The following is a 22,169-nucleotide window of genomic DNA, read 5'->3' as shown; positions in this document are numbered from 1 at the left end:
CCGGCCGCAGGGGTCGGCCCGCGGCCTGCGTTTATTGTAAAAACCCAAACGCAATTTCGGATAAGCGGGCGAAAAGCGCGACCCAAACGGTATGGCGGCGTTTTGAAAACGCCGCCCGCACTTATAAGCTGCCCCAAACGGACCCTAAATCTCATGACATAACCTCAATCAATAATAATAGTTTAGCTAAATATCCATCTGAATGAGTATATTTTAAGTCCTCTAATTTAGATATTAGTTTCACTGACTAAGAAGGACAAAGCACATATCCAACCTTAAATTAGTATTTAAGTTTAACTTTATTCCTCCGTGGCATTCCCTTTTGAATTCTAAAGAGATATTTCTCCATTTGAATTACAAAACCATGCTCTAAAAATTATATCATCGTTTATATTCTTAATTTTTTGTATAATGGACTCTAGAAAATTAAACCTGCCACACTAATAAAAATTCCATATATATCAAATGTTAAAATATTGATATTTTTCATGTGATATGAAAGAGTTGGGTGGTATGAATGTAAAAAAAAAAAAATTTGGTGTTACGGATGTAAATACAGAGGAATTGGCTGGTATGCATGTGAACTGTGCTAGCCATCTAGATTTAGCATAAGAAGAACCAGGATTTACCGGAGCTGGTCTGTAAGCTTCGGGTGGCAACTCGTAATTGTCGGCATATGTTACAGTTACAGCACGATCAGCAATAGTTGCACCCTGCTCATGAATCATATCTTCTGAGTAAATAGGTAAAAATTAAATAAAAAAAATCCCTTCAAGCTTTAAGGAAAATGATTTGTTTCCTTGATTCAAGGAAAGAATAGGGTCAGTAAACTCACTGACAAAAGAACAGCTGTGTCTGCTCCTTGTTTATCATAGAATGTTACATAAGCAATCCAAGACCCATCAGACTCACTAAAGGCAGAGAAGAATTGAGCTTATAAGAAGCTCTATTAAAATAAAAAAAAAAGAAGATTTACATATATACCACTCAATTCCAATGTATTTACATATCAAACACTAAAATTCCATTTGTACATACATGACATCTTACCTATACATGAGAAGGTGTATTTCACTTTTTAAAAATTAAAATAAAGATAATTTTGATGTGAGATGAAATATTTAGGTGGTGTAAATGTAATGTTGGATTTGTGACGAGCAATAAATTCTTATTGATACAAATAGGTGTATTTAAATCCTTACAATCTCAAAAAAAGATAGAAATAAAAATACAATTAAAGAAATAAAGTCAGAATAATGATAAAAAGAAAGCTAGATAATGCAGAATAAGAGTATATGATAAATAAAAACGGCTATGGAAAGTCAACAAATCTAATAAAACTAATACTCTCACCTAAGTTGAAGCATAGATATCAATCATATTTAACTTGGATTTGAAGTCATTGAACAAAGGACGAGAAGATTTTTGGTGAGGATATCTGCTAGTTGACCACTGGAGGGCATAAAAGGAACACAAATTTTCTCGGACTCAATATTTTTCTAAATGAAGTGTCTATCAATCTCCACATGTTTGGTATTATCATGTTGGACTAGATTGTGAGCAATGATAATGACGACCTTATTATCACAAAATAGTTGTCGTGAGACGGAGGTTGACATATAAAGTTCACGGAGTATGACACATAACTAGAGGGTTTCACAGATCCCAAGGACATGAACCATAATTCAACTTCAACACTGCTCCGAACAACCACAAACTGTTTTTTACTTTTTCACGTGGCAAAATTTTCTCATACAAATGAGCACTACCCCGAGGTGGAACGTCAATCATGAACGAACCCGACCCAATCAACATTTGTACAAACAACAATAGACCAAAAGATGTGATGAGGAAAACAAATCTGAGCCCGGTGTATCTTTTAAATAGTGGGGAATCCGGTGGATAACTTGAAAATGGTGTTCATAGGGGTCATACATGAATTGACTCACAATACCAACTATGTAACATATGTCATGGCGAGTATGAGCGAAGTAGATAAGTTTTCCCACAAGGCGTTGGTAGTGAGTTTCGTTGACAAGCACAACATTGGGAATAACGAATAATTTTTCATTGGAATCCACAGGAACAACCACGGTTTTGCATAGAATAAGATTGTTCATGTCAAGAGATCTACCACATATTTACATTGAGATAGGCAAATGCCTCGAGATGATCAACCCACTTCCATGCCTAAGTACCAGAGAGATCTCAAGTCCTTCATTTCAAATGTCTTAGCAAAAATATCTTTCAAGGACTCCAGTGCTAGAAGATCTTTACTTGTAAGAATAATATCGTCAACATAGAAAATAAGACAAGCTAATTGGCCAATGGAGGAATGTCGGAACAAGAGAGTATGGTCTGATTGAGCTTACATAAAATCATGACACATGACCAACTTTGTGAACTTGTCGAACCAGACACTTGGGGACTGCTTTAGCCTATAGAGGGACTTTTGCAGTCTGCACACTTACCCACTGGAGGCAGTAGAATCAAAGTCAGAAGGGAGAGACATGCATACCTCTTATGCAAGTTCTCCATTCAAGAATGCATTCTTGACATATAGTTAAAATAAATGTCAATTCAGATTCACAACAAGGGACAACAAAACCAAAATAGTGTTTAACTTGGCCATTATAGCAAATGTTTTGCCATAGCCAACTCCGTACGTCTGTGAGTATCATTTGACGACCAACCGTGCCTTGTTGCGTTCAAAGGATCCATCAGAGTTGAACTTGGAGCTAAAAATTCATCGGTACCCTACAACTTTCTTAACCTGAGGAAGATCAACGATTTTCCTCGTATGGTTCCATTTTAGGGCATTCGTCACCTCCATTACTGTTGTTTTTCAGGCTGGATCAACAAAAGCAACCTAGATTGTAGCTGAGATCTGATGATCCGTCAGAGTAGTAACAAATGCTTTGTATGTAGGCGATAAACTACGGAAAGAGACATATTTTGTTATAAAATAGAGGGAGCATATCTGATTGCATACCTTACTCGGAGAACTCACCTCTACATTCGAAAGAGGGGATGTGTTGAGGATGTCACCTGGAGTGGAGTCAAAGTTCTGTAAGGAGGCGGCAGGTTCTAGAGTAGGAGCATTAAAACAGCTGTGCCGAGTGTAGACACGGATAATGGGAGGAGGAGATGATTCACACATCGGATAGTGCACTTACTATAATAGGAGACTATTCAGTGGTATGAACACTGGAGGGAACATAGATAGGGGTAGGATAAAGGACTGTATAAGAACCTAAGCTCCTACTTACTTGGGATTGAGTTAGGATAATACAGAATGCTTTCAAAGAAAGAGATATCAATACTCACATAGATTTTGTTAGTTGTATGAACAAGACACTGATACCCCTTTTGAGTGGCGGAATACCCAAGGAAGATACATTTTATGGATCTGAGATCAAATTTGCTCCAATTGAGGAGAGTGTTTCGAGCAAAAGCAATGCACCCAAAAAACTTGGGGTCTATGGTGGAGAAGATCTAATTGGCACGGAAGCAGGACATCGGGATAGCTAGGGGGTTCAGAACTTGTGAATTCTAGAGGGAACTCTACTTATGAGATAAGTGACAGTGAGAATGACATCGTTTCAAAACCGTTTTGGGATATTGAATTGAAACATAATAGATCGAGCAACGTCAAGGAGGTGACGGTTTTTGCTCTCGACTACCTCACTTTGTTGAATGTTTGTACATGAGCTATGGTAGAGGATACCCTTACTCCCCAAGAATTCAACCAAAATAGATTTGAAAAACTCACGACCATTATCAGTCCAAAAAGCCTGAAGAGGAGATTTGAATTGGGTTAAAATGAAGGCGTAGAAATTTTAGTAGGTGACAACAACCTCCAATTTGTATTTTAAAATGTAGACCCACTTTATTCGAGTGTAGTCATCAATCAAAGTCAGAAACTACCTTTTATTAGTGAAGCTGAGAGTGGGAGAGGGTCCTTATAGGTCATTGTCAATGAGAGAGAAATAAGCGAAATGTGCATAAGTGTGGGTGGGTAATGAACCCAATGATGTTTGACTAGCTGACATGTCTCACAATTGAAATTAAAAAGATTTTTATTAGAAAACATCCAAGGATACAAATTTTTTAAATATTGGAAACTAGAATGACCTAAATGACAATGCAATAACACAATGGGACATTCAATGACTCGAGATAAGTTACAACTCCTGAGAAATGTGTCCTTACTCTCCATGCTATTCTCTTAGAAGTATTAGAGTCTAGCTACCCCCTTAGCAGTTTCAATCATCCTACCTAAATAACGATCCTAAAAACACAACAATCAAAAGAGAAATTAGCAACACAATAAATATCATTCATCAACTTGTTGATAGATAATAAGTTACATCGCAACTAGGGAACATATAAAATAAACTCCAGGTTAGATCTATTGTTAGTACCACGACCATTTACCAACAATGAAACTACAGGAGCCATCGATAATTCTGATGGTATCCTTTCTAGGGTACTGATAGTAAGTTGAGAAAATTTGTGAGCATTCAGTCATTTGATTCGTGACACCTGGATCAATAATCCAAGAACTAGAGGCAGAATAAGCCGTAAAAGCCATAGGAAGAGTATCTTGTCGGATGTTGGAGGTCAACGGACCCGTAGAGGCTTTAATGTGCTTAAATAAGCTTTGATTAATTGCTCCATCTAATTTTTCAGAGATTTAGAGGATACTAGGATGTTTCGGGTAGGAGTCAATTGAACCTTGGTGGGCTCAGTTGTCGGCTTCAGACCTTTGGTATACGAGGATTTGACTGAAGATTTGTATGTCGAATCACTGTGAAGTTTCCAACATCTATCCCGAATTTGGTTAGATTTGTGGCTCTGAGCCATCAATGAACTCCGGTAGGATCTCAACAAACGAATATAATTGCAAGAAATAAAATATATGCAGGAAAGACCGGCGTTCGACAACTGCAGGACTCCTTCCTGCATAATTGGCGACAGCTAGTTGAATCAATAGCAGAAAAGCGGGCGGCTGCGCTAGAACAGAAGCACCATGGGACCTACGGCTACTGGAATTGAGGATCCTGCGATTTTTGGAGCCTACAAGGAGGATCAGCGGCACCAGGAAGACATGGGCCAGCTGGAAGGCCTCTTGGGATCAGCACCTGGAATTAGCGACACCAAGGTGGCAGAAGCAACAATGGCTGAAGGAATCAGACGGGAAAACCTGTGTTCAGAAAGAATTAGCAGCTAAAGCACCGACACTAAGGTGGCAGAAGCAACAACGATTGGAGAACAAACGGCTGAAGGAACCATACGAGGAAAACTAAAGCAGATGGAGAGCGATAGAAGGAAAATCTAAAGATACTGGAACCATACAGCCGAAGAAAAATTAGCAGATTAGACAGATGTTGGAGCGATAGAAAGAATTAGCGCTAAAGGTGCCGACCGGCAAGGGCGGAACTTTTAGGGTTAGAGTCAGGCTCTGATATCATGTTGGATTTGTGACTAGAGCACTATATTCTTATTGATACAAAGAGGGGTATTTAGACCCTTACAATGGACTCAAATAAAGAATGAAATAAAAATACAATTAAAGAAATAAAATCAGAATAATGATAAAAATGAGACTACATGATGCAGAACAAGGATAATTAATAAATAAGTAGCTATGGAAAGCCAACAAATCTAATAAATCTAATATTAAAAAGTAAAGTTTAGATGTTAGATATGTAAATACATAGGAATTAGGTGATATGTATGTAAAAATTGCATTCTATCAGAATAAGAGAGCACCTTTGCATTTCAACATAAAAAATGTTTCCAGAAAATGAGAAGAATTCCTTAACATCTTGCTTAGATGCTAGCAAGGATATATTGCTCACTTTTACAGTTCTAGCCTGCAACAGCCAAAAGGTTTACGGATGATAAGTGAAGCTTACAATAACCAGAAACCAAGCCTAGTTTAAATTCATTAAATTCAAAGCAAACCATGAGTGAAATAGTCCAATAAAGAACTGAATCATCATAAAATGAAGAATAGTATCACTTATTGATCGAGAAAGTTACTTTTTTTTATGCTTGTAAACACAAAATATATATATATCAAAGTTGTAAATGCAACAAGCACAACAGTGTAAACATAAAATACAAAAACTTGGCATTAAAACTAAAAAAGTACATTTAAAAACTCTAATGGTTATACTTATAATGCATCTCAAATCAACAGGATGGTGCATATGCCTTAAGTTGAGGTTTTGAAGTGAGTTATATAACCAAAAGTTCCTACGAGGCATTGTAAAACATTTAGTAGATCTGACTATCAATGATATAGCTAAAAAAATCAACAATTTAGAAGTGCATGCATGCAGTCATATATGTCTCCTTGTCTCATAAGTTCTCAACTGTTCTTTAATGTCTTCTCACTTCATTAACGACTGGAGAAATGAGCTAATTAACCAGGACAAAGAAAAAGACATGGGTAACCAAAATAAGAAATGAACGGGAGGAGAGAGCTAAGGCACAAGTATGATCTCTACTTTCCCAATTTTCGTTAACATCAATTTCACCAGCCATTTCATCACTTGTTCTTAAAGGCAGCCAACGAGAATGGAACTTACTAATTAATAATACCACAACATAACTAATACGGGGAAACCTACTTGTAAAAAAGGTGTAACTTGCCTACATTATCCTGATGACTATAGGGTTTAAGCAGTCTTTATTTCATCTACAGTAGTGTTAGAAACGTAGAGATGCTATTAGCATAAAACATACATGCATGAAATTCAAGGTATGAACATAGAACAACAATGAGAGTTGCCGGAGGAACGCGGAAAACTCCTTTGGAATGTTGCCGATTTAAAATAGTTAGGAAATAGGGGTATGAAACTTATTTAACAAGTAGTTAGGAAAGAGAGAGTTTTTAGAGGTGAGAGAATTATAAGAAAAACTAAAAAAAATGAAATGCTGAAATAGGAAACTTAGCTAGAGGTTGATGAAGATGTTCTAAAAAGAATGCAATAAGCGAAGCATTTTGACGGCGAAGGAAAAAAAAGCGGCATGATTGGGGAAGCAATCGGAAGGCTAATAGTAAGAAGCTTAATTCTCAAAGCGGAAGCGAGGCATACGTGAAATCCTATCCTTGGACTCAGCTAATTAGAGAAGAATGACGGAAAGGACTTTAAAAATTTATCTTGTCACGGAGAATCATTTCTCATTTCTTATATGTATTCACATGCAAACTCATGCTTTGTGCTCGTCATCCACTGTAGAACTTAAAAGCCTTGTAACTCTCCACATCCATAAAATAATAAATTAAACTCCTTCAATCCCACTTATAACAAACCTGCTGATTCTCATGGACATCAAAACTTTAAACACATTACAGTTTTTAGCCACAATATGAAAAATTACATCAATTTATTGGGAGTTAAAATTGCAATGTGCCGACAAGGGATATTTTAATCATATTTAACATACATTCATTTAATTGAGCTTTTCTTTTAATCTAATATTTTATTAGCTTAGATGTGAGTGAATTATGATAATCACATCAAATCTCAAAACCAATAAATAGATGATAGGGATAACTTAACAATAATAAGTAGTGTGTTCATACAAAGTATAATGGGAGCAATGCCATCCATAAATTTAGCAGCCAATAAATTTAAGTAAATTTTTATATTTTTGCTATAAAAATTTAATAAGTTTAAAGTTTTGAAGCTTGTGAGAATCTACATGCTTGGTATAAGCAAGATTGGAGAAGTTCGTTTTTTCTTTGTTTCACTTTAGAGACGTGAAGAGTTTCAAGACATAGGAGTTTTGTAGTGGATGACAAGTACAAAGCTTGAGATGTACTTGTAAATACACATAAGAAATTAAGAAAAGATTCTCAGTAGCAAACAAAAATTTTAAAAGTCACTCCCAACCTTTAATCAGTTGAGTCCAAAAAAAAATATATTTCGTTAGTGCCTCTGCATCTGCATTGATGATTCAACTACTTCATAATAGCCTTCCAATTGCTTCCCCAAACATGCCGCTTTTGGCCTTCACAATCAAAATGCTCCGCATGTTGCATTACGTTCGGAAAGATCTTCATGAACCCAAAGTTAAATTTCCCATTTTACCATTTCATTTTTCTATCATTTCTTACAATTCTCCTACCTCCAACAACTCTTGCTTTCCTATGACTGTCACCTGAAATAGCCTTTCCCACACCATGAACACTAATAAAACACCACTTCTAATAAAAAATGAACTCTATGGCTTAGTTCAGTGAAGCAACTTACACGAATGTCAATTGTCTTATCATGCTACTGAGGCAAATACCTGTAAAATATTGTGGAAGGAAAGATAAGAAAAGCATATATGCTAAATGCAAATGCTAGAGTCGATGGATTAATTAACAAAGTTACATTTAATGTCATTCATTTTCCTGATTTGGTTACTTTGAATTTTCTATGGAATGATGTGCAACGCTGGATAATTGAGTTTTCCATCTCATTCAATGGTTGTTGGCACAAAAATATGATCACACAGACTGACATATCATTCTATGTTTCCTAAAAAATAATTTATATGCATGTTTATTAATAATGTATGAGACTTTTGTATGCATGTATATCACATTGACAGATGCATGCAAAAGTCGTACTTTCTAAAACATGTTTATAAACTTATTTTTTTAGGAAATAGATAATGAGTTGCCAGTATGAGTAAACATATTTTTTATATCAACAATTGTTGAATGAGTTAGAAAATTACAATAATTTAGCATTGCAAATCATTCCATAAAAAAATCTATTATTAATGGACAAAAAAAGCAATAGTAACCATAGTAGGAAAAATGAATGATTAGATGCATATCTTTATTGATGAATTTATCAATTCTAGCATCTGAGTTTAGCATCGAGGCAATATTTTTGAGTTGATTTACCAATGCACTCTATAGATTTTTATCTCAATAGCATAGCAAGATAGCTATCAACCATTGGAAACTATATTATTGAATTCAACCATAAAACTGTGTTAGAAATAGTGTTTCAGTTAGTATTCAAAGGGTTGAGAAAATTATTATAGTTGACAACCATTTGAAAGCAATAGTTTTGAGAGGTTGAAGAACTATAAGGAATGCAAGAACAAAGAAATGCTGAAATACGAAACTTGATTGGAGGTTAATTAAGGTATTTTCTAAGAGGATGCAATACACGAAGAATTCTGACGGTGAAGACGAAAGTGAGATATTTTGGAAAGCAACCAGAAAGCTATTATGAAGAAGCTTAATCTTAAAGCAAAAGCAGATACACATGTGAAATCCTTTTCTCAGACTTGACTGGTTAAAGAAAATGAGTGGATTTTAAAATTTTATCTTCAATAAGAATCATTTCCTCATTTTTTACAGATATTTACATGCAAACCTCATGCTATATACTTATCATTCATTACGAAATTCAAACCTCTTGTAACTATCCACGTCCATGAAATAACCTTCAATCTTACTTAAACTAAGCTTGTTGATTCTCAAGGATATCAAAACTTTGAACATGTTATAATTTTTTAGCGAAAATGTCAAAAAAATTACAGAAATTTATTGAAAGCTGAAATTGCACTGTGGTCAACGTGAGATATTTTAATAATACTTGATATACCTTTTATTTAATTGACCTTTTCTTTTTATCTTATATTTTATTTGTTCAGATATAAGGGAATTATGGTCACAACAAATATCATGATCAATAAATAATTTGATGGGCACCAATTAAGAATGATAGGTACTGTGTAGATATAAAGAATAATGAGAGCAATGTCATCAAAAAAATTAGCTCCCAAAAAATTTATGTAATTTTTTAATATTTTTGTTAAAAAATTATAATGAATTCAAAGTTTTGATGCTCATGAGAATCACCAGGCTTGGCACAAGAGGGATCGAACGAGTTTGTTTTTTTATATTAGGGATGTGGAGAGTTGCAAGACATTTGAATTCTATAATAGATGATGAGCACAGAGTACGAGGTGCATTTGCACAGACACAAAAGAAAAAAAAAATCTTATTGGCAAACTAAATTTTTAAAGGCCACTCCTGCCATTCTTTAACAAGCTGAGGATTCAGCTTTTCCCCAAACATGTCGCTTTCGCCTTTGTTGTAAAAATATTGCAAGTTGCATTATATTCAGAAACATTTTCATTAACCTCCAGCCAAGTTCCTATTTCAAAATTTTATTGTTAAATGAATTCTTACAAGTCTTTCTCGTCTCAAAAAAGTTATTTTTTTTTAAGGCTGTCAACTGGCATAACTTTCTCCGCCCCTCACACACTAATTGAAACACCTCTTTAACATAATAACTTTATGGTTGAGTCCAATGATGCAACTTTCAATAATTGTAGACCGTTTTATCATATTACTGAGGCAAATACTTCTAAAATATAGTGGAAAGAAAACAAAAAAAGATGTTATCTTCATGCCAAACTCAAATACTAAAGTTGAATAATTCATCAACGAAGGCACATCTCATGTCCTTTATTTTCTTGATTTAGTTACTTTAGCTTTTTCTTAATCTATCAATAATAAATTTTCTATGGAATGACGTGCAACACTGGACTATTAGAGTTTTTCATCTCATCAAAGGTTGTTAGCACAAAAAATGTGGCCACTCAGAATGACAAATCATATGTTTCCTAAACAATTAATTTTATATGCAGGTTTATTAAGAATGTATAAAAATTTTGAATGCATATCGTATTGGAAGGTGCATGCAAAAGTGTTGCACTTTCTAAAATGCATATAAACTTATTTTAAAAAAAATTGATAATAAACTGCTAGTCTGATAGGCCGCATTTTTAGTGTTAATAATCATTGAATACGTTTGAAAGTCCAATGATTCAACGCATAACATTATTCCATAGAAAATCTATTATTAATGGATAAGGAAAAACTGAAGTGACCATAATAGAAAAATGAATGACAAGATATGCACGTTCGTTTATGAATTCATCAGTTCTAGCATATGAGTTTAGCATAGGAATAACATTTTTGTATTATTTTTTTATTTCATTCCATAAGCATTTGCCTTAGTATCATAATAAAACAATTCACAACTGTTAGAAACTGTATCATTGAACCCAACCATATAGTTTTTTATATTAGAAGAGGTGTTTCAGTTACTGTTCAAGGGGTGAAAAGGATTACTCTGGTTGATGGTCATAGGAAAACAAGAGTTATTAGAGATGAGAGCACTATAAAATTTTAAAAAAAATAAAATGTTGAATGAGAAACTTGGCTGAAGATTAATGAAGATGCTTCTGATAAAAAAGTAGTAGACAAAGCATCTTGACGGTGAAGGCGAAAATGACATGCTTGAGAAAACAAGTAGAAGGCTAAAATGAAAAAACTGAATCCCTAACATGAAAATAGAGGCTACACGAAATCTTTTCCTTGGGCTCAACTAGTTAGAGAAAAACGAAAAGAGTGGCTTTTAAAAATATATTTTTTCATTGAGAATCGTTTCCTAATTTCTTACAAGTACTAACACGGACATCCCACACTCTGTGCCCGTCATTCACTATGAAACTCAAAAATCTTGAAACTCTCCATGTCCCTAATGTAATAAAGTACACTCCTTCAATCTCGCTTCTACCAAGCCCATTGATTCTCATGAACATCAAAACTTTGAACACGTTATAATTTATTAGAAAAAAAATATTAAAAATTACTTAATTTTATTGGGAGTTGAAATTTCACTATGGACAAGATGAGATATTTTAATCATACTTGAAAAATATTTCATTTTGAGCTCTTCTTTTTATATTATATTTTATTTGCTTAGATGTGAGTGAATTATGATGGTCACATCAAATCTCAAGATCAATAAATAATTGATCGACGTAACTTAGCAAAAATAGGTTAGTGTGCTCATACAAAGTATAATGGGAGTAATGCCATCAAACAAATATGCTCCCAATAAATTTAAATAATTTTTAATATTTATACAAAAAAATTATAACAATTTCGAAGTTTTGATGCCTGTGACAATTAGCACACTTGGAAGGAGTTTGTTTTCTTATTTTAGGGATGTGAAGAGTTACAAGATATTTAAGTTTCACAGTGGATGATGAGTGCAGAGCACGAGGTATGCTTGTAAACACATATAAGAAATAAAGAAATGAATCTCAATGACAAGAAAAATTTTTAAAAGTCATTCTTTTCATTCTCTAACCAATTGAGTTAAAGAAAAAAGATTTTGCTCGCGCCTCAACTTCTGCTTTGAGGATTCAACTTTTTAATAATAGGCTTCCAATTGCTTCTCCAAACATGTCGTTGTCGCCTTCTTTGTTAAAATACTATATATAATGCATTATATTCAGGAACATTTTCATCAACCTACCCCATTTCAGCATTTCATTATTCTATCATTTCTTACAATTCTCCCACCTCCAAAAACTCTTGCTTTTCTATGGCTATCAGCTACAATAATCTTTCCCACTTCTTGAACACTAAATGAAACACTCCTTCTAACACAAAGAACCCTATGATCGAGTTCAATGATGTAAATTTCAACAAATATGAACTGTATTACCATGGTACTGAAGCAAATACTTATAGAATGTAGCGGAAAGAAGGCATAAAAAATATTACATAAATGTTGAACTTAGATGCTAGAGCCGATACATTCATCAACGAATTCATTTTCATAATTTGGCTACTTTGGCTTTTTGTGATTATGCGATAAAAAATTTTCTATGAAATGATGTGCTTTATGGATTGGAGTTTTCTAGCTCATTTAATGGTTATTGGCACAAAATATTCAACAAATAAATATGTGTTTCTTAAAAAAATAAGTCTATATGCATGTTCATTAAGATTGTCTGAAACTTTTGCATGCATATCATATTGAAAGGTGAGTGCAAAAGTTTCGTATTTTCTTAAAGATGTATGTAAACTTTTTTTTAAGAAATAAATAATAAATTGTTAATCTGAGTGGTCACATTTTTTATATCAACAATCACTGAATGACTTAGAAAAGTCCAATGGCTTAGCATTGTACATCAATCCATAAGAAATTTATCATTAATGGATTAGAAAAATTGAAGTAACCAGAACAGAAAAATGAATGACAAGATATATACATTTGTTGATAAATTAATTAGTTCTAGCATTTGAGTTTAGCATGAATGTAATATTTTTTGTGTTATCTATCAATACATTTTATAGCCATTTATCTCAGTAGTATGGCAAGATAGCTAACAACCATTGAAAACTTTTTCACTGAACTCAACCATAGGGTTCTATGTGTAAAAATAAGAGTTTCAGTTAGTGTTCAAGTGGTGGGGAAGGTTATTATAGTTGACAACCATAACAAAAACATGAGTTTTTAGAAGTGGGAGAATTGTAATAAATGTTAGAAAAATGAAATGTTGAAATGGGAAACTTGGCAGAAGGTTAATGAAGATGTTTTTTTGCAGATAATGCAGTAGGCGAAGCATTTTGACAACGAATGCAAAAACATGATTGAGAGAGTAATCCTTAAAGTGAAAGTAAAAGCGCACGAAAATCCTTTTATTGAACTCAACTGGTTAGAGGAGAAGGATGAGAGTGGCTTTTAGTAGGACAGAAAAACATCATATTTTTTTAGCAAAAATGTTGAATTTACTTAAATTTATTGGGAGCTGAAATTATAATCTGGTTAATCATACTTGATATAAATTTCATTTCATGAGTTTCGTTTTATCTTTGCTTTATTATTATTTTTTTTTCTTAGATGTGAGTAAATTATGATGTTCACATTGAATCTCATGATCAATAAATAACTGATGGACAAAACTTAACAATAATATAGTGTGTTGATACAAAGAATAGTTGGAGAATGCCATCCACATCTAGGACGCAATTTTTAAGTCTAGTTGCTCAATGAATGATACACAAAGTGGAATTTATTAGTAGGATAATAAAAAATACAAAATACGTATACCTACTGTCCCAAAGGAAGCAATCACTTTTCAAAGGTGCAATAGAACCTAAGGAGGGTGTAAATCATTGGCTTCTAAGGGTAGATAAATCTTTCATGGCGTAAAATATCTTGAGTACTTATAATGTCATTATTGTGCTTTTTATTTAGATGAGAGACTAAGTGTTAGTGGTTGGGCTAGACCAGTAAATTTGTAAGGGAGATTGAACTCTATGATATTATATATAAAGTTTAATAACTTCATTTAAAATTGGTTGTTCACCCCAATTAGTTGGACAAACTTTGCATGCGCACTCTATCCGGGTGGTGCAGAAAGAAAAAATAATATTACAATATGAGGTCAAATATTTAAAACTATGCATTTTTTACAGAAAATTAGCAAAATATTTTAATATTTTATTTTTATAATACATATCATTAATCTAAATATTTTCCATCAAATTATATATATATATATATATATATATATATGCCTTAAGCCCTAAAAACATACCATCCTAGCAAGTATGTTTAGAAGAAAAAAGCATGCCAATGAAAAATTATCTTAAAAATGTGCATCTAAAATATAGCACTAAGATTAAAGATAATGTTGAACTTAGACGCAATATGGAGCGATGATAATTATAGATTTATAGGAAATACATACCATAAAAAAAGATGATAAAAGAGACAAATTATTAAAAGAGACAAATGAGAAATATTAAAGAAATGAAAGACACCTTCGTCTCCCAACCTTCGTCTCCCAAAAATATGAAACCGAGAGAAAATGAGGACAAAATATCACGTCAGAAAATTTCTTAAAATTTTTGGCAGATTATAAATATTTTTTTATTCATTGATAATAAAAACTTTTTAGCAATCTTTTTTTGCAAGAATATCATTTTAAAACAAACAAACCAGCAAAAATTCATTAGAAAGTGAATACCTTTAGATATAGTATAAATTTAAAATTAGATTTTTTTTGAAAATTTTCTAAAAAGAATTCACCGATAAAATTCATTAGTATTCTGCTATTTTCTGTAGTAGACATCTTTCCCCTCAAAATCTCCTTTAACCTGTGTCGATGCTCAACCTCCATCAGCTTCATATGTGCTCATCTTTGACTCTTTCAAGATTTATGATAAAAGAAACAATTTGGCTCCACACAATCTTTTTATATATGCTCATCCTAGCAAGCTTGTACATAACCAACTCTATGTTGACAGTGTATTCACTACACTATAATGGGAACTAACTCTTAAAAATCTATTATTTTGGACTCCTCACAAATTGTGTTCAGAGCTCCATATCTAATCTAATCTAATAGCTAGGTAGATTCCCCTTTTGCAAGAGCCCTCATAACTTGATGCAACCTCTTTCAATCATGTATATTTCTCCTTAAATTATAAGATAATGAATATATTTAATAGATAATATACTAAATATAATGAATGAAAAAAATATTGAACTTGCTTAAATTATGTGTGCCATTAAATATCTTCATTCACCCATGAAGCTCCACTACTCCATCAATGGGTATGGGCATGCCGATCAAATAAAGTTGGTTCCTTGTCAATTGGATTATATTGGAGCCATAATATAAGAATATTCTAATATATGCATCGTATATGAAGCTTTGCTTGAAGAATTTAGAGATTATAAAAACATAATTACTTTGAAAACTCATTTCTTATATAAAATTAAATTGACTTAGCTGGTGTGTAAGTTAAAAGTGTGCATTATTTGGTCAAACTAAAAAAACCAAACTGATTTGAGTTTTTCTGGTTGATTCGGTCCAAGTTTGAAAAAATAGTATAGTTTTCGGCTTTAAATATTTTAATATCCAATTTTTAGTTTTTGAATCGGAGTTGTTTTTCATTAAACCAAATAAACAAAAAAATGGAATAGTACTAAGACTAAGAAATTAAATTCACTTGCAAAAACATAAATTGATTACATAAATTGCTTATTTTATGTTTGCTTCAAATTCTTAATTTCGAAAATACAGTGGGAAGATAAGAAAGAGACAAGAACTTTCTTATTTTGAATTATAACATTAATTTGTAATAATTTTAGATTCAATAATAAATTTCATTCTACTCAAAACTGAATTACAATTCGATTCAGCTTGAATCTGTTTCATTAAGAGTTTTGTAGGCTTGATTTTTTATATTTTAAATTTTGGTTTCACTCGGTTTGCGTAATTAGTGCACCGATCAATCTAAACTGACCGATTTCATATCGGAATTTTTGACAAACTTTTACAAATATTAAACATAGAAATTAATGTTAGTAATTAAAAAATTTGTTGTAATAATAAATTAATCACAAAAGAATTGCATTTCTATAGTGTGAAATCTAAAAATTATTTCAAATTTTATATTTGATATAATAAAAAAAATTTTGGCGGCCTACCAACAATCTTCATTCACTAACTTAAAGATTCATAAATGAGAGGCAACTAAGTAAAATTTCAAATTTTGGATCTCTCTCAAAAATCATACCTTTCGAAGCCTTCCTTTCAATATTCTACCTGCTCTTTTTGGACAAGACAGCCATTGGACCACTTCAATCCCCTTTCAAACTCCGGCTATTTCACATATTCCCTTCCCCTTACCATTCCACAACATTTCACTGCCAAAGGTAGACCTTAAACACCTTTTAGGAAGTGTAGAGCGGTGTCATCAAGTATCGCAGTAGATGCGTTGATAGTACATTGCATGCAATTTGGAGATATATTGAGAAGGTCTAGTAGGATTGGAGGAATGTGGAGATGTTAATTAGGCAGATAATGTTGATTCCTTAAAGATATTAGTATGATAAGTATAATTAAATTCGTGACAATTTTGATGAAATTTATATTTGTTTGAGCTACTTGTGACAACTAAAGGTTAAGAAAAAAAAACAGAGTAAGTTCTTTGCAGAGTTGCTTGTAGGATAGCCCCAATTCGATTTGAATGAAAAGTACCGATTTGATCAAATGCATCTACTACTTTTCTTTTGGCCTTGCATTTACTTTATGATAATCTAATATATATAGCTATTATACTTAGATCTTTGCCCGATTATATCTTTTTGGAAGAATTGGTAGACATGGTTTTAGAATAGAACATGCATGCATGAAACTCAAGGTATTAACATAAAATAGCAATGATGATTACGTATGTGAGATGAGTGGGATCACTTCCACATTACTATTGTTTATGTGGTCAACTTTAGACAAAAAATATCAGATTTAAAGAACGATGCTAATGAATATTGCTATAGGTTACTGGAGCAACATGGAAAACTCATTTGGAATGTTGTCAATTTCCTCAAAATAAACAAACTTTTAAATTACACCAAGATCCAGACGGTGATATCCTGCAACACTTCATAGCCTCATGGACCATAATTTCCTTTTCTCAGGTTCTTCACTCTTTCTCTACTGTTGATTCAATCAATGTATGCATCTATGCATTTATATAAATGAATCTATATACATGCGAATACTTACACATATGAATTAAGAAATTATCTTATGAGATTAAAAATCAATAGAGTTCAAATCAATATTTAGCTCGAAACAAAGCTAACAAGCCATAATTAATTCAAACCAAGATCAGATTGAGCTAGGCATAACCAGACATAGCTCATCTTAAGATTAGATTGAAAGATTTAGAGCAAAACTTGAGTTGGGATCAGATTGTAAAAAGTCATATTCGATTTTACAACAATACTTACGAAGCAGCAAAGTCAAGATAATGTTAATTCAAATTCCAGAGCTCAAAGTAGAGATAACGATGGGAAGAAGATAAATTTTGATATGCCCCGAAATCTCCACTTTATTCCTGCTTAATCATCATCCATCTTATTTCCTTTTAATATGGTTCAATTAAGCATAATTTCACAGGTCTAAGCAAGAAAGATCAATAACTTTAAGATTCCTGGTCCTTTCCATTATCCTCCTTTACCCAATTACAAGGATAGCATAAGAAGATCAATAACATGTCCGACTCTAAAATAACTATAAAAATTTAAAACAACCTGATCAAAACTGTCAAAAACATACATTAGACGAATGTGCTTTTGGCAAACCCTAATCGTCGACATAATTGCCATCACCAAAAATGCAAGCCATGAAAAATTTAAAATACAAATCTCAACACCAAAACCAAATGCAAAATTCTGAAAATTAAGCAAAATCCATATAATCTCAATCAAACTGAATTTCCGGCACCATCTAAAATCTAAACGAACATCTCAAACATGATGCCGAAGCCCAAAACGCATCAATCTAGCTTTATCAATGTTTGTAAAAAGAATCAGACATATTTGCCCCATTCACAAATTAAAGAAAAAAATCAAATCCCGCAGAAAAGGGAGAAAATTATTCATCGCAATAATTAATCCAGGAAAAAAAGGAAATCTAGCAACATACAATAATAAAAAAAAAATCAATCGAGCTCTCTGAACTCACCGACATTTCCAGTTCTTCTCGAGCTGAAGTTTACGATACTGAGTTCCAGACAGGAAGATTTTGCCGATCGAGCACCGCAGGTCGGTGAGAAAAATGGCAGATCTGGAAGAGAGCGCGTTTCAGCAAATTTAATTCTACCTTTTTGTTTATCGATGAGTTGGATATTTCCTTTCCTGTATATTTTTAAGGAGGTGGCCGATTTTTAAGGGGCCCCGAGGGAAAGCTTCTCCAAAGGATATCGGTAGGAAATAGGTTTTTTACATGTCATTCTCATTCTTACATGTCATTCTCGTTTTGAGGAGTGCATTTTTTACATCATTCTTACATGTCATTCTGACATAGTTTTACGTGTCACAGAGGGTATTCTTAAATTATTTTCAGATTATTTATGTATTATTTTTAATAATCCCGAAATACACAGAAATAACCCGCCGAAATAACTCAGCTAAATTATTTCGAGATTATTGAAAATAACCTGAAAATAACTCAGGAATAGTCTCCACGGCATGTAGAACTACGTCGGGAGTCTGTACAGAAAAATTAGGTCAGTTTAATAGAGAAAGCACGTAGAGTTATGTGCTGAGTTTAATGAAATCACGTTATGGCGATGACAGAAAAAAAGATATGTTCGGTAATATAAGAGAATATTTCTCCCATGTTATTCAAGTATTATTGTATGTTATTCAGGTGTTATTGTGTTATTCAAATGTTATTAATGTATTATTGTGTTATTATAATACACAATAATACATTAATAACATTTGAATAACACAATAACACCTGAATAACATACAATAACACCTAAATAACACCGAATAACACGTGGGAAATATTCTCTTGTGTTACCGGATTGATTTTTTTTCTATCACCCTACGCGCCGTGATTTTATTGGACTCCGCACGCAACTCTACGTGCGGAGTACTGATGCAATATTTTTTCCATAGAGTGAAAATTAATAATAATAAAATGATTTAAAAATAATTATTAATTTTATTACAATTTAATAATTTGAGTTATATATATATTTTTTACGGTTATTATTATTTATTATAAGAAAAAATTAATATAAAAAGTAGCTCTTTTGCTTCATTTTGAATTATATATATAATCAAGAAAAATTTACATACCTAGCCCATTATTTTTATTTATTTATATATCACATATCTAAACTTTCATATTCATATATATTGCACTTCGGTGTTTTAAATATATGCACGAAAATGTGTATTTTTCTTTCTAGAAGTAGTAATAGTACTATTTTTTATGCGATCATAAAAATTTGAGTGCAATGTGTGTAAACATGAAAGTTTGGCTATGAGATATAAATACCAAATCAAAATAGTTAATCAAATTGTCTTAGGTTGCTAGTTGAGATATTAAGTTTTAACCAATAGATTCAAAGTTCAAGCTTTTGTATATTCAGTGTGTGTGTGTGTTTGTGATTAAATTCGATCAAATATAGTATAAAAAAAGTTAAATTTGATTTGAGAAAAGTGTTATACCGTCTTCTAATTTCTAACATGGGTTATTTTAGTTCTAGATTTTATAAAAATATCAATTATGTCTTTGATATTTTTACATGCATGCCGCAAAATTATTATATACTGATATTGTTGAGATATATAATAAAACAAAAGAACGATCTTTGATGAAAGCGAAAAACGAACAAGGAAATTCACACCAGAAAAAAACAGTAACATAGCGGATCACACGGATTTATGTGATTCGACAAATTGTCTACGTCCACGGAGTTGTAGAGGATTTTACTAATTGAGAAATTTACACCTATCGGTCATCTTGACTTACAAGAAGAATCTCTCACTTTGTTGCTCTATTTTTTTCTCTCTCTGTTCTTCTCTCTCTACACCGAGATATACCGAAGAAACTCTACACCGAAGAAGATAAACTTACAAGAGGAATAAACCCAATATCTCTTATGTCACAAGCTACCAAGAAGAAACCAAGAGAGAACAATATTCTTTTTCTTTCTTCTTCCTTCACCGCAAGGAACAACACCTTACACTTCTCTTCCTCTATCCCATGGAGCAAAAACTATTGAAGAAAACAAAAGGTTGTGCTACACTGAATGAGGGTCATGTGATACCTCTTATTGCGAACAGGTAGGCACGCGATTAGCGAAACGGCAGAGGCGGGAACAGTTCCTCTGTAGCGAACGACGCCAGGCGAGAGATGCATCTTTTGCGATTAAGCGCGGGAGCTGGAAGTGAGAGTGGGAGATCAGGAGGTGGGATCGGGATCGGGCTCCAGCACAACAGACATATCTAACATTTAAATTTCATATTATGTATATTATACTGAAAGTTTTAACATCACATCAAAAATAATATTATCACTAGTTTCTTAAAAGCGAAATATAAATTTTTATACATAGAGTTTTTATGACAAGTTGTCATAAATATAAAAATTTTGGTATTAGAACTCAAAATGCATAAAAATTATTTGATATTCATGTAAAACTCCCTTTATTTAAATAATTTCAGAAGTTGCACTGTCATTTTTATTGTACTATGATTTGTTCTTACCAAGAGGTATCAAATTAGGTTTGTTGGGGTTTAAATTGACCCAAAATCGTTTGACTCAAATACTAAGCTAACAACAAAAGTCTAAACACAAATCCGACCCTCCTTCAACCCTATTAACCTAAACTCCAATCACATAACTTATTTAATATAAGCATAACAATTATTCTGGTTATATTTGAGCAAAGTTCGATTAACTTCAGGTCAAATTTGGATTAACAGGTTAACCCAAATCCGATCCAAAAAAAATAAACATTCTGAGATTTCTGACCCATATCTGACTAAAGAATTAATTGGTTCAAGTCGAGTTCAAATCAAGTTGATTTATCGGGACAATTTTTTACACCTCTACTTTTACCTAGAAGTGGGAATTCAAGCTTTTTGGCTTCTCCTTCTTGTTTTCAATAGCTCATTAAACTTTGAGTTTGGATTCATTATTGTTCGTTAATTTAAGTTGGGTGGCAACTTGGATTATGAAGGCGACGATTAACGTTTAACTTTGAAATGCTTCAACCTTTGATTTTTCTTTTTAAATCAAAGAATATGTCACTAATGAGACTTCGGAGCTGCTAGGTTGTTATTGCTTATATGTTTATAATTTGAACCAAAAAAAAAAGTTCAATAATTGTATATTTTAAAAGAAAAGTGGTTTTCAAAAAGTATATGAAATGTGATGTTCACAATATTTTTTAATTATTTAGGCTTTATTTGATGTAATATTGTTATTATTTATTGATTAAACAAATCTTAATGCAATACTTAAATTAACAAAATCATCTAAACTCTTGTCTCAACAAATTTATAAATAAGATGAAAACATCAACACAAAGTGCCTTAATCCAGGTCTAAATCATTATAATTCAAACACTAAATATTGTTAGAAACTTTATGGCATGATTTGAGGGTTCAAATGATTTTAAAATCTCATATAATTGCAATCAAACGATAAACTCAATAATAGGAATCCAGCAATTCTAAATTTGCTCAATTTTAATGTTTTTTAAAGCACTTCAAGGTTTAAGAAATAGACTATGATGAATGGAATTAAAATGAACAACTCAAAAGAAATTTTGGATTATATAAATAGGCCACATTCTTCAAATGAAGATGGGGCTGCACTTAGATTTGAACTTTGAGTTAGGTAGAGTTCTACCAATAGTTAGTGACAACAATCAGCAAAGTCACTTGACTATAGCCACCTGACTGTTATCACTCTTTCACATGCATCCAACTATTGTTGATAGATCA

The 22,169-nt window shown here is 32.5% G+C and overlaps 1 protein-coding gene across 2 annotated transcripts in view; it reads right to left on the bottom strand.

Moving 5' to 3' along the window:
* The window catches only part of LOC110036026 (binding partner of ACD11 1-like), a 20,237-nt gene extending 1,678 nt beyond the window's left edge, over window positions 1-18,559 (bottom strand). The window contains exons 1-5 of one of the 2 annotated variants that reach the window (XM_020740374.1): window positions 18,382-18,558; window positions 8,271-8,310; window positions 5,776-5,879; window positions 836-911; window positions 630-713 (exon numbers count right to left, since the gene is read on the bottom strand). In XM_020740374.1, the coding sequence (XP_020596033.1) occupies window positions 630-713; window positions 836-911; window positions 5,776-5,783 (168 nt within the window). In that variant the 5' untranslated portion in view covers window positions 5,784-5,879; window positions 8,271-8,310; window positions 18,382-18,558. Of the gene's footprint in view, window positions 1-629; window positions 714-835; window positions 912-5,775; window positions 5,880-8,270; window positions 8,311-18,381 lie in introns of both variants that reach the window. The other variant, XM_020740373.1, reaches the window with a different exon arrangement.
* Between the last annotated feature and the right edge of the window lie 3,610 nt (window positions 18,560-22,169).

The sequence above is a fragment of the Phalaenopsis equestris genome, unplaced genomic scaffold (assembly GCF_001263595.1).
Source record: "Phalaenopsis equestris unplaced genomic scaffold, ASM126359v1 Scaffold201696, whole genome shotgun sequence".
Taxonomy (NCBI): domain Eukaryota; kingdom Viridiplantae; phylum Streptophyta; class Magnoliopsida; order Asparagales; family Orchidaceae; genus Phalaenopsis; species Phalaenopsis equestris.
This window is presented reverse-complemented; position numbering and strand designations above follow the sequence as displayed.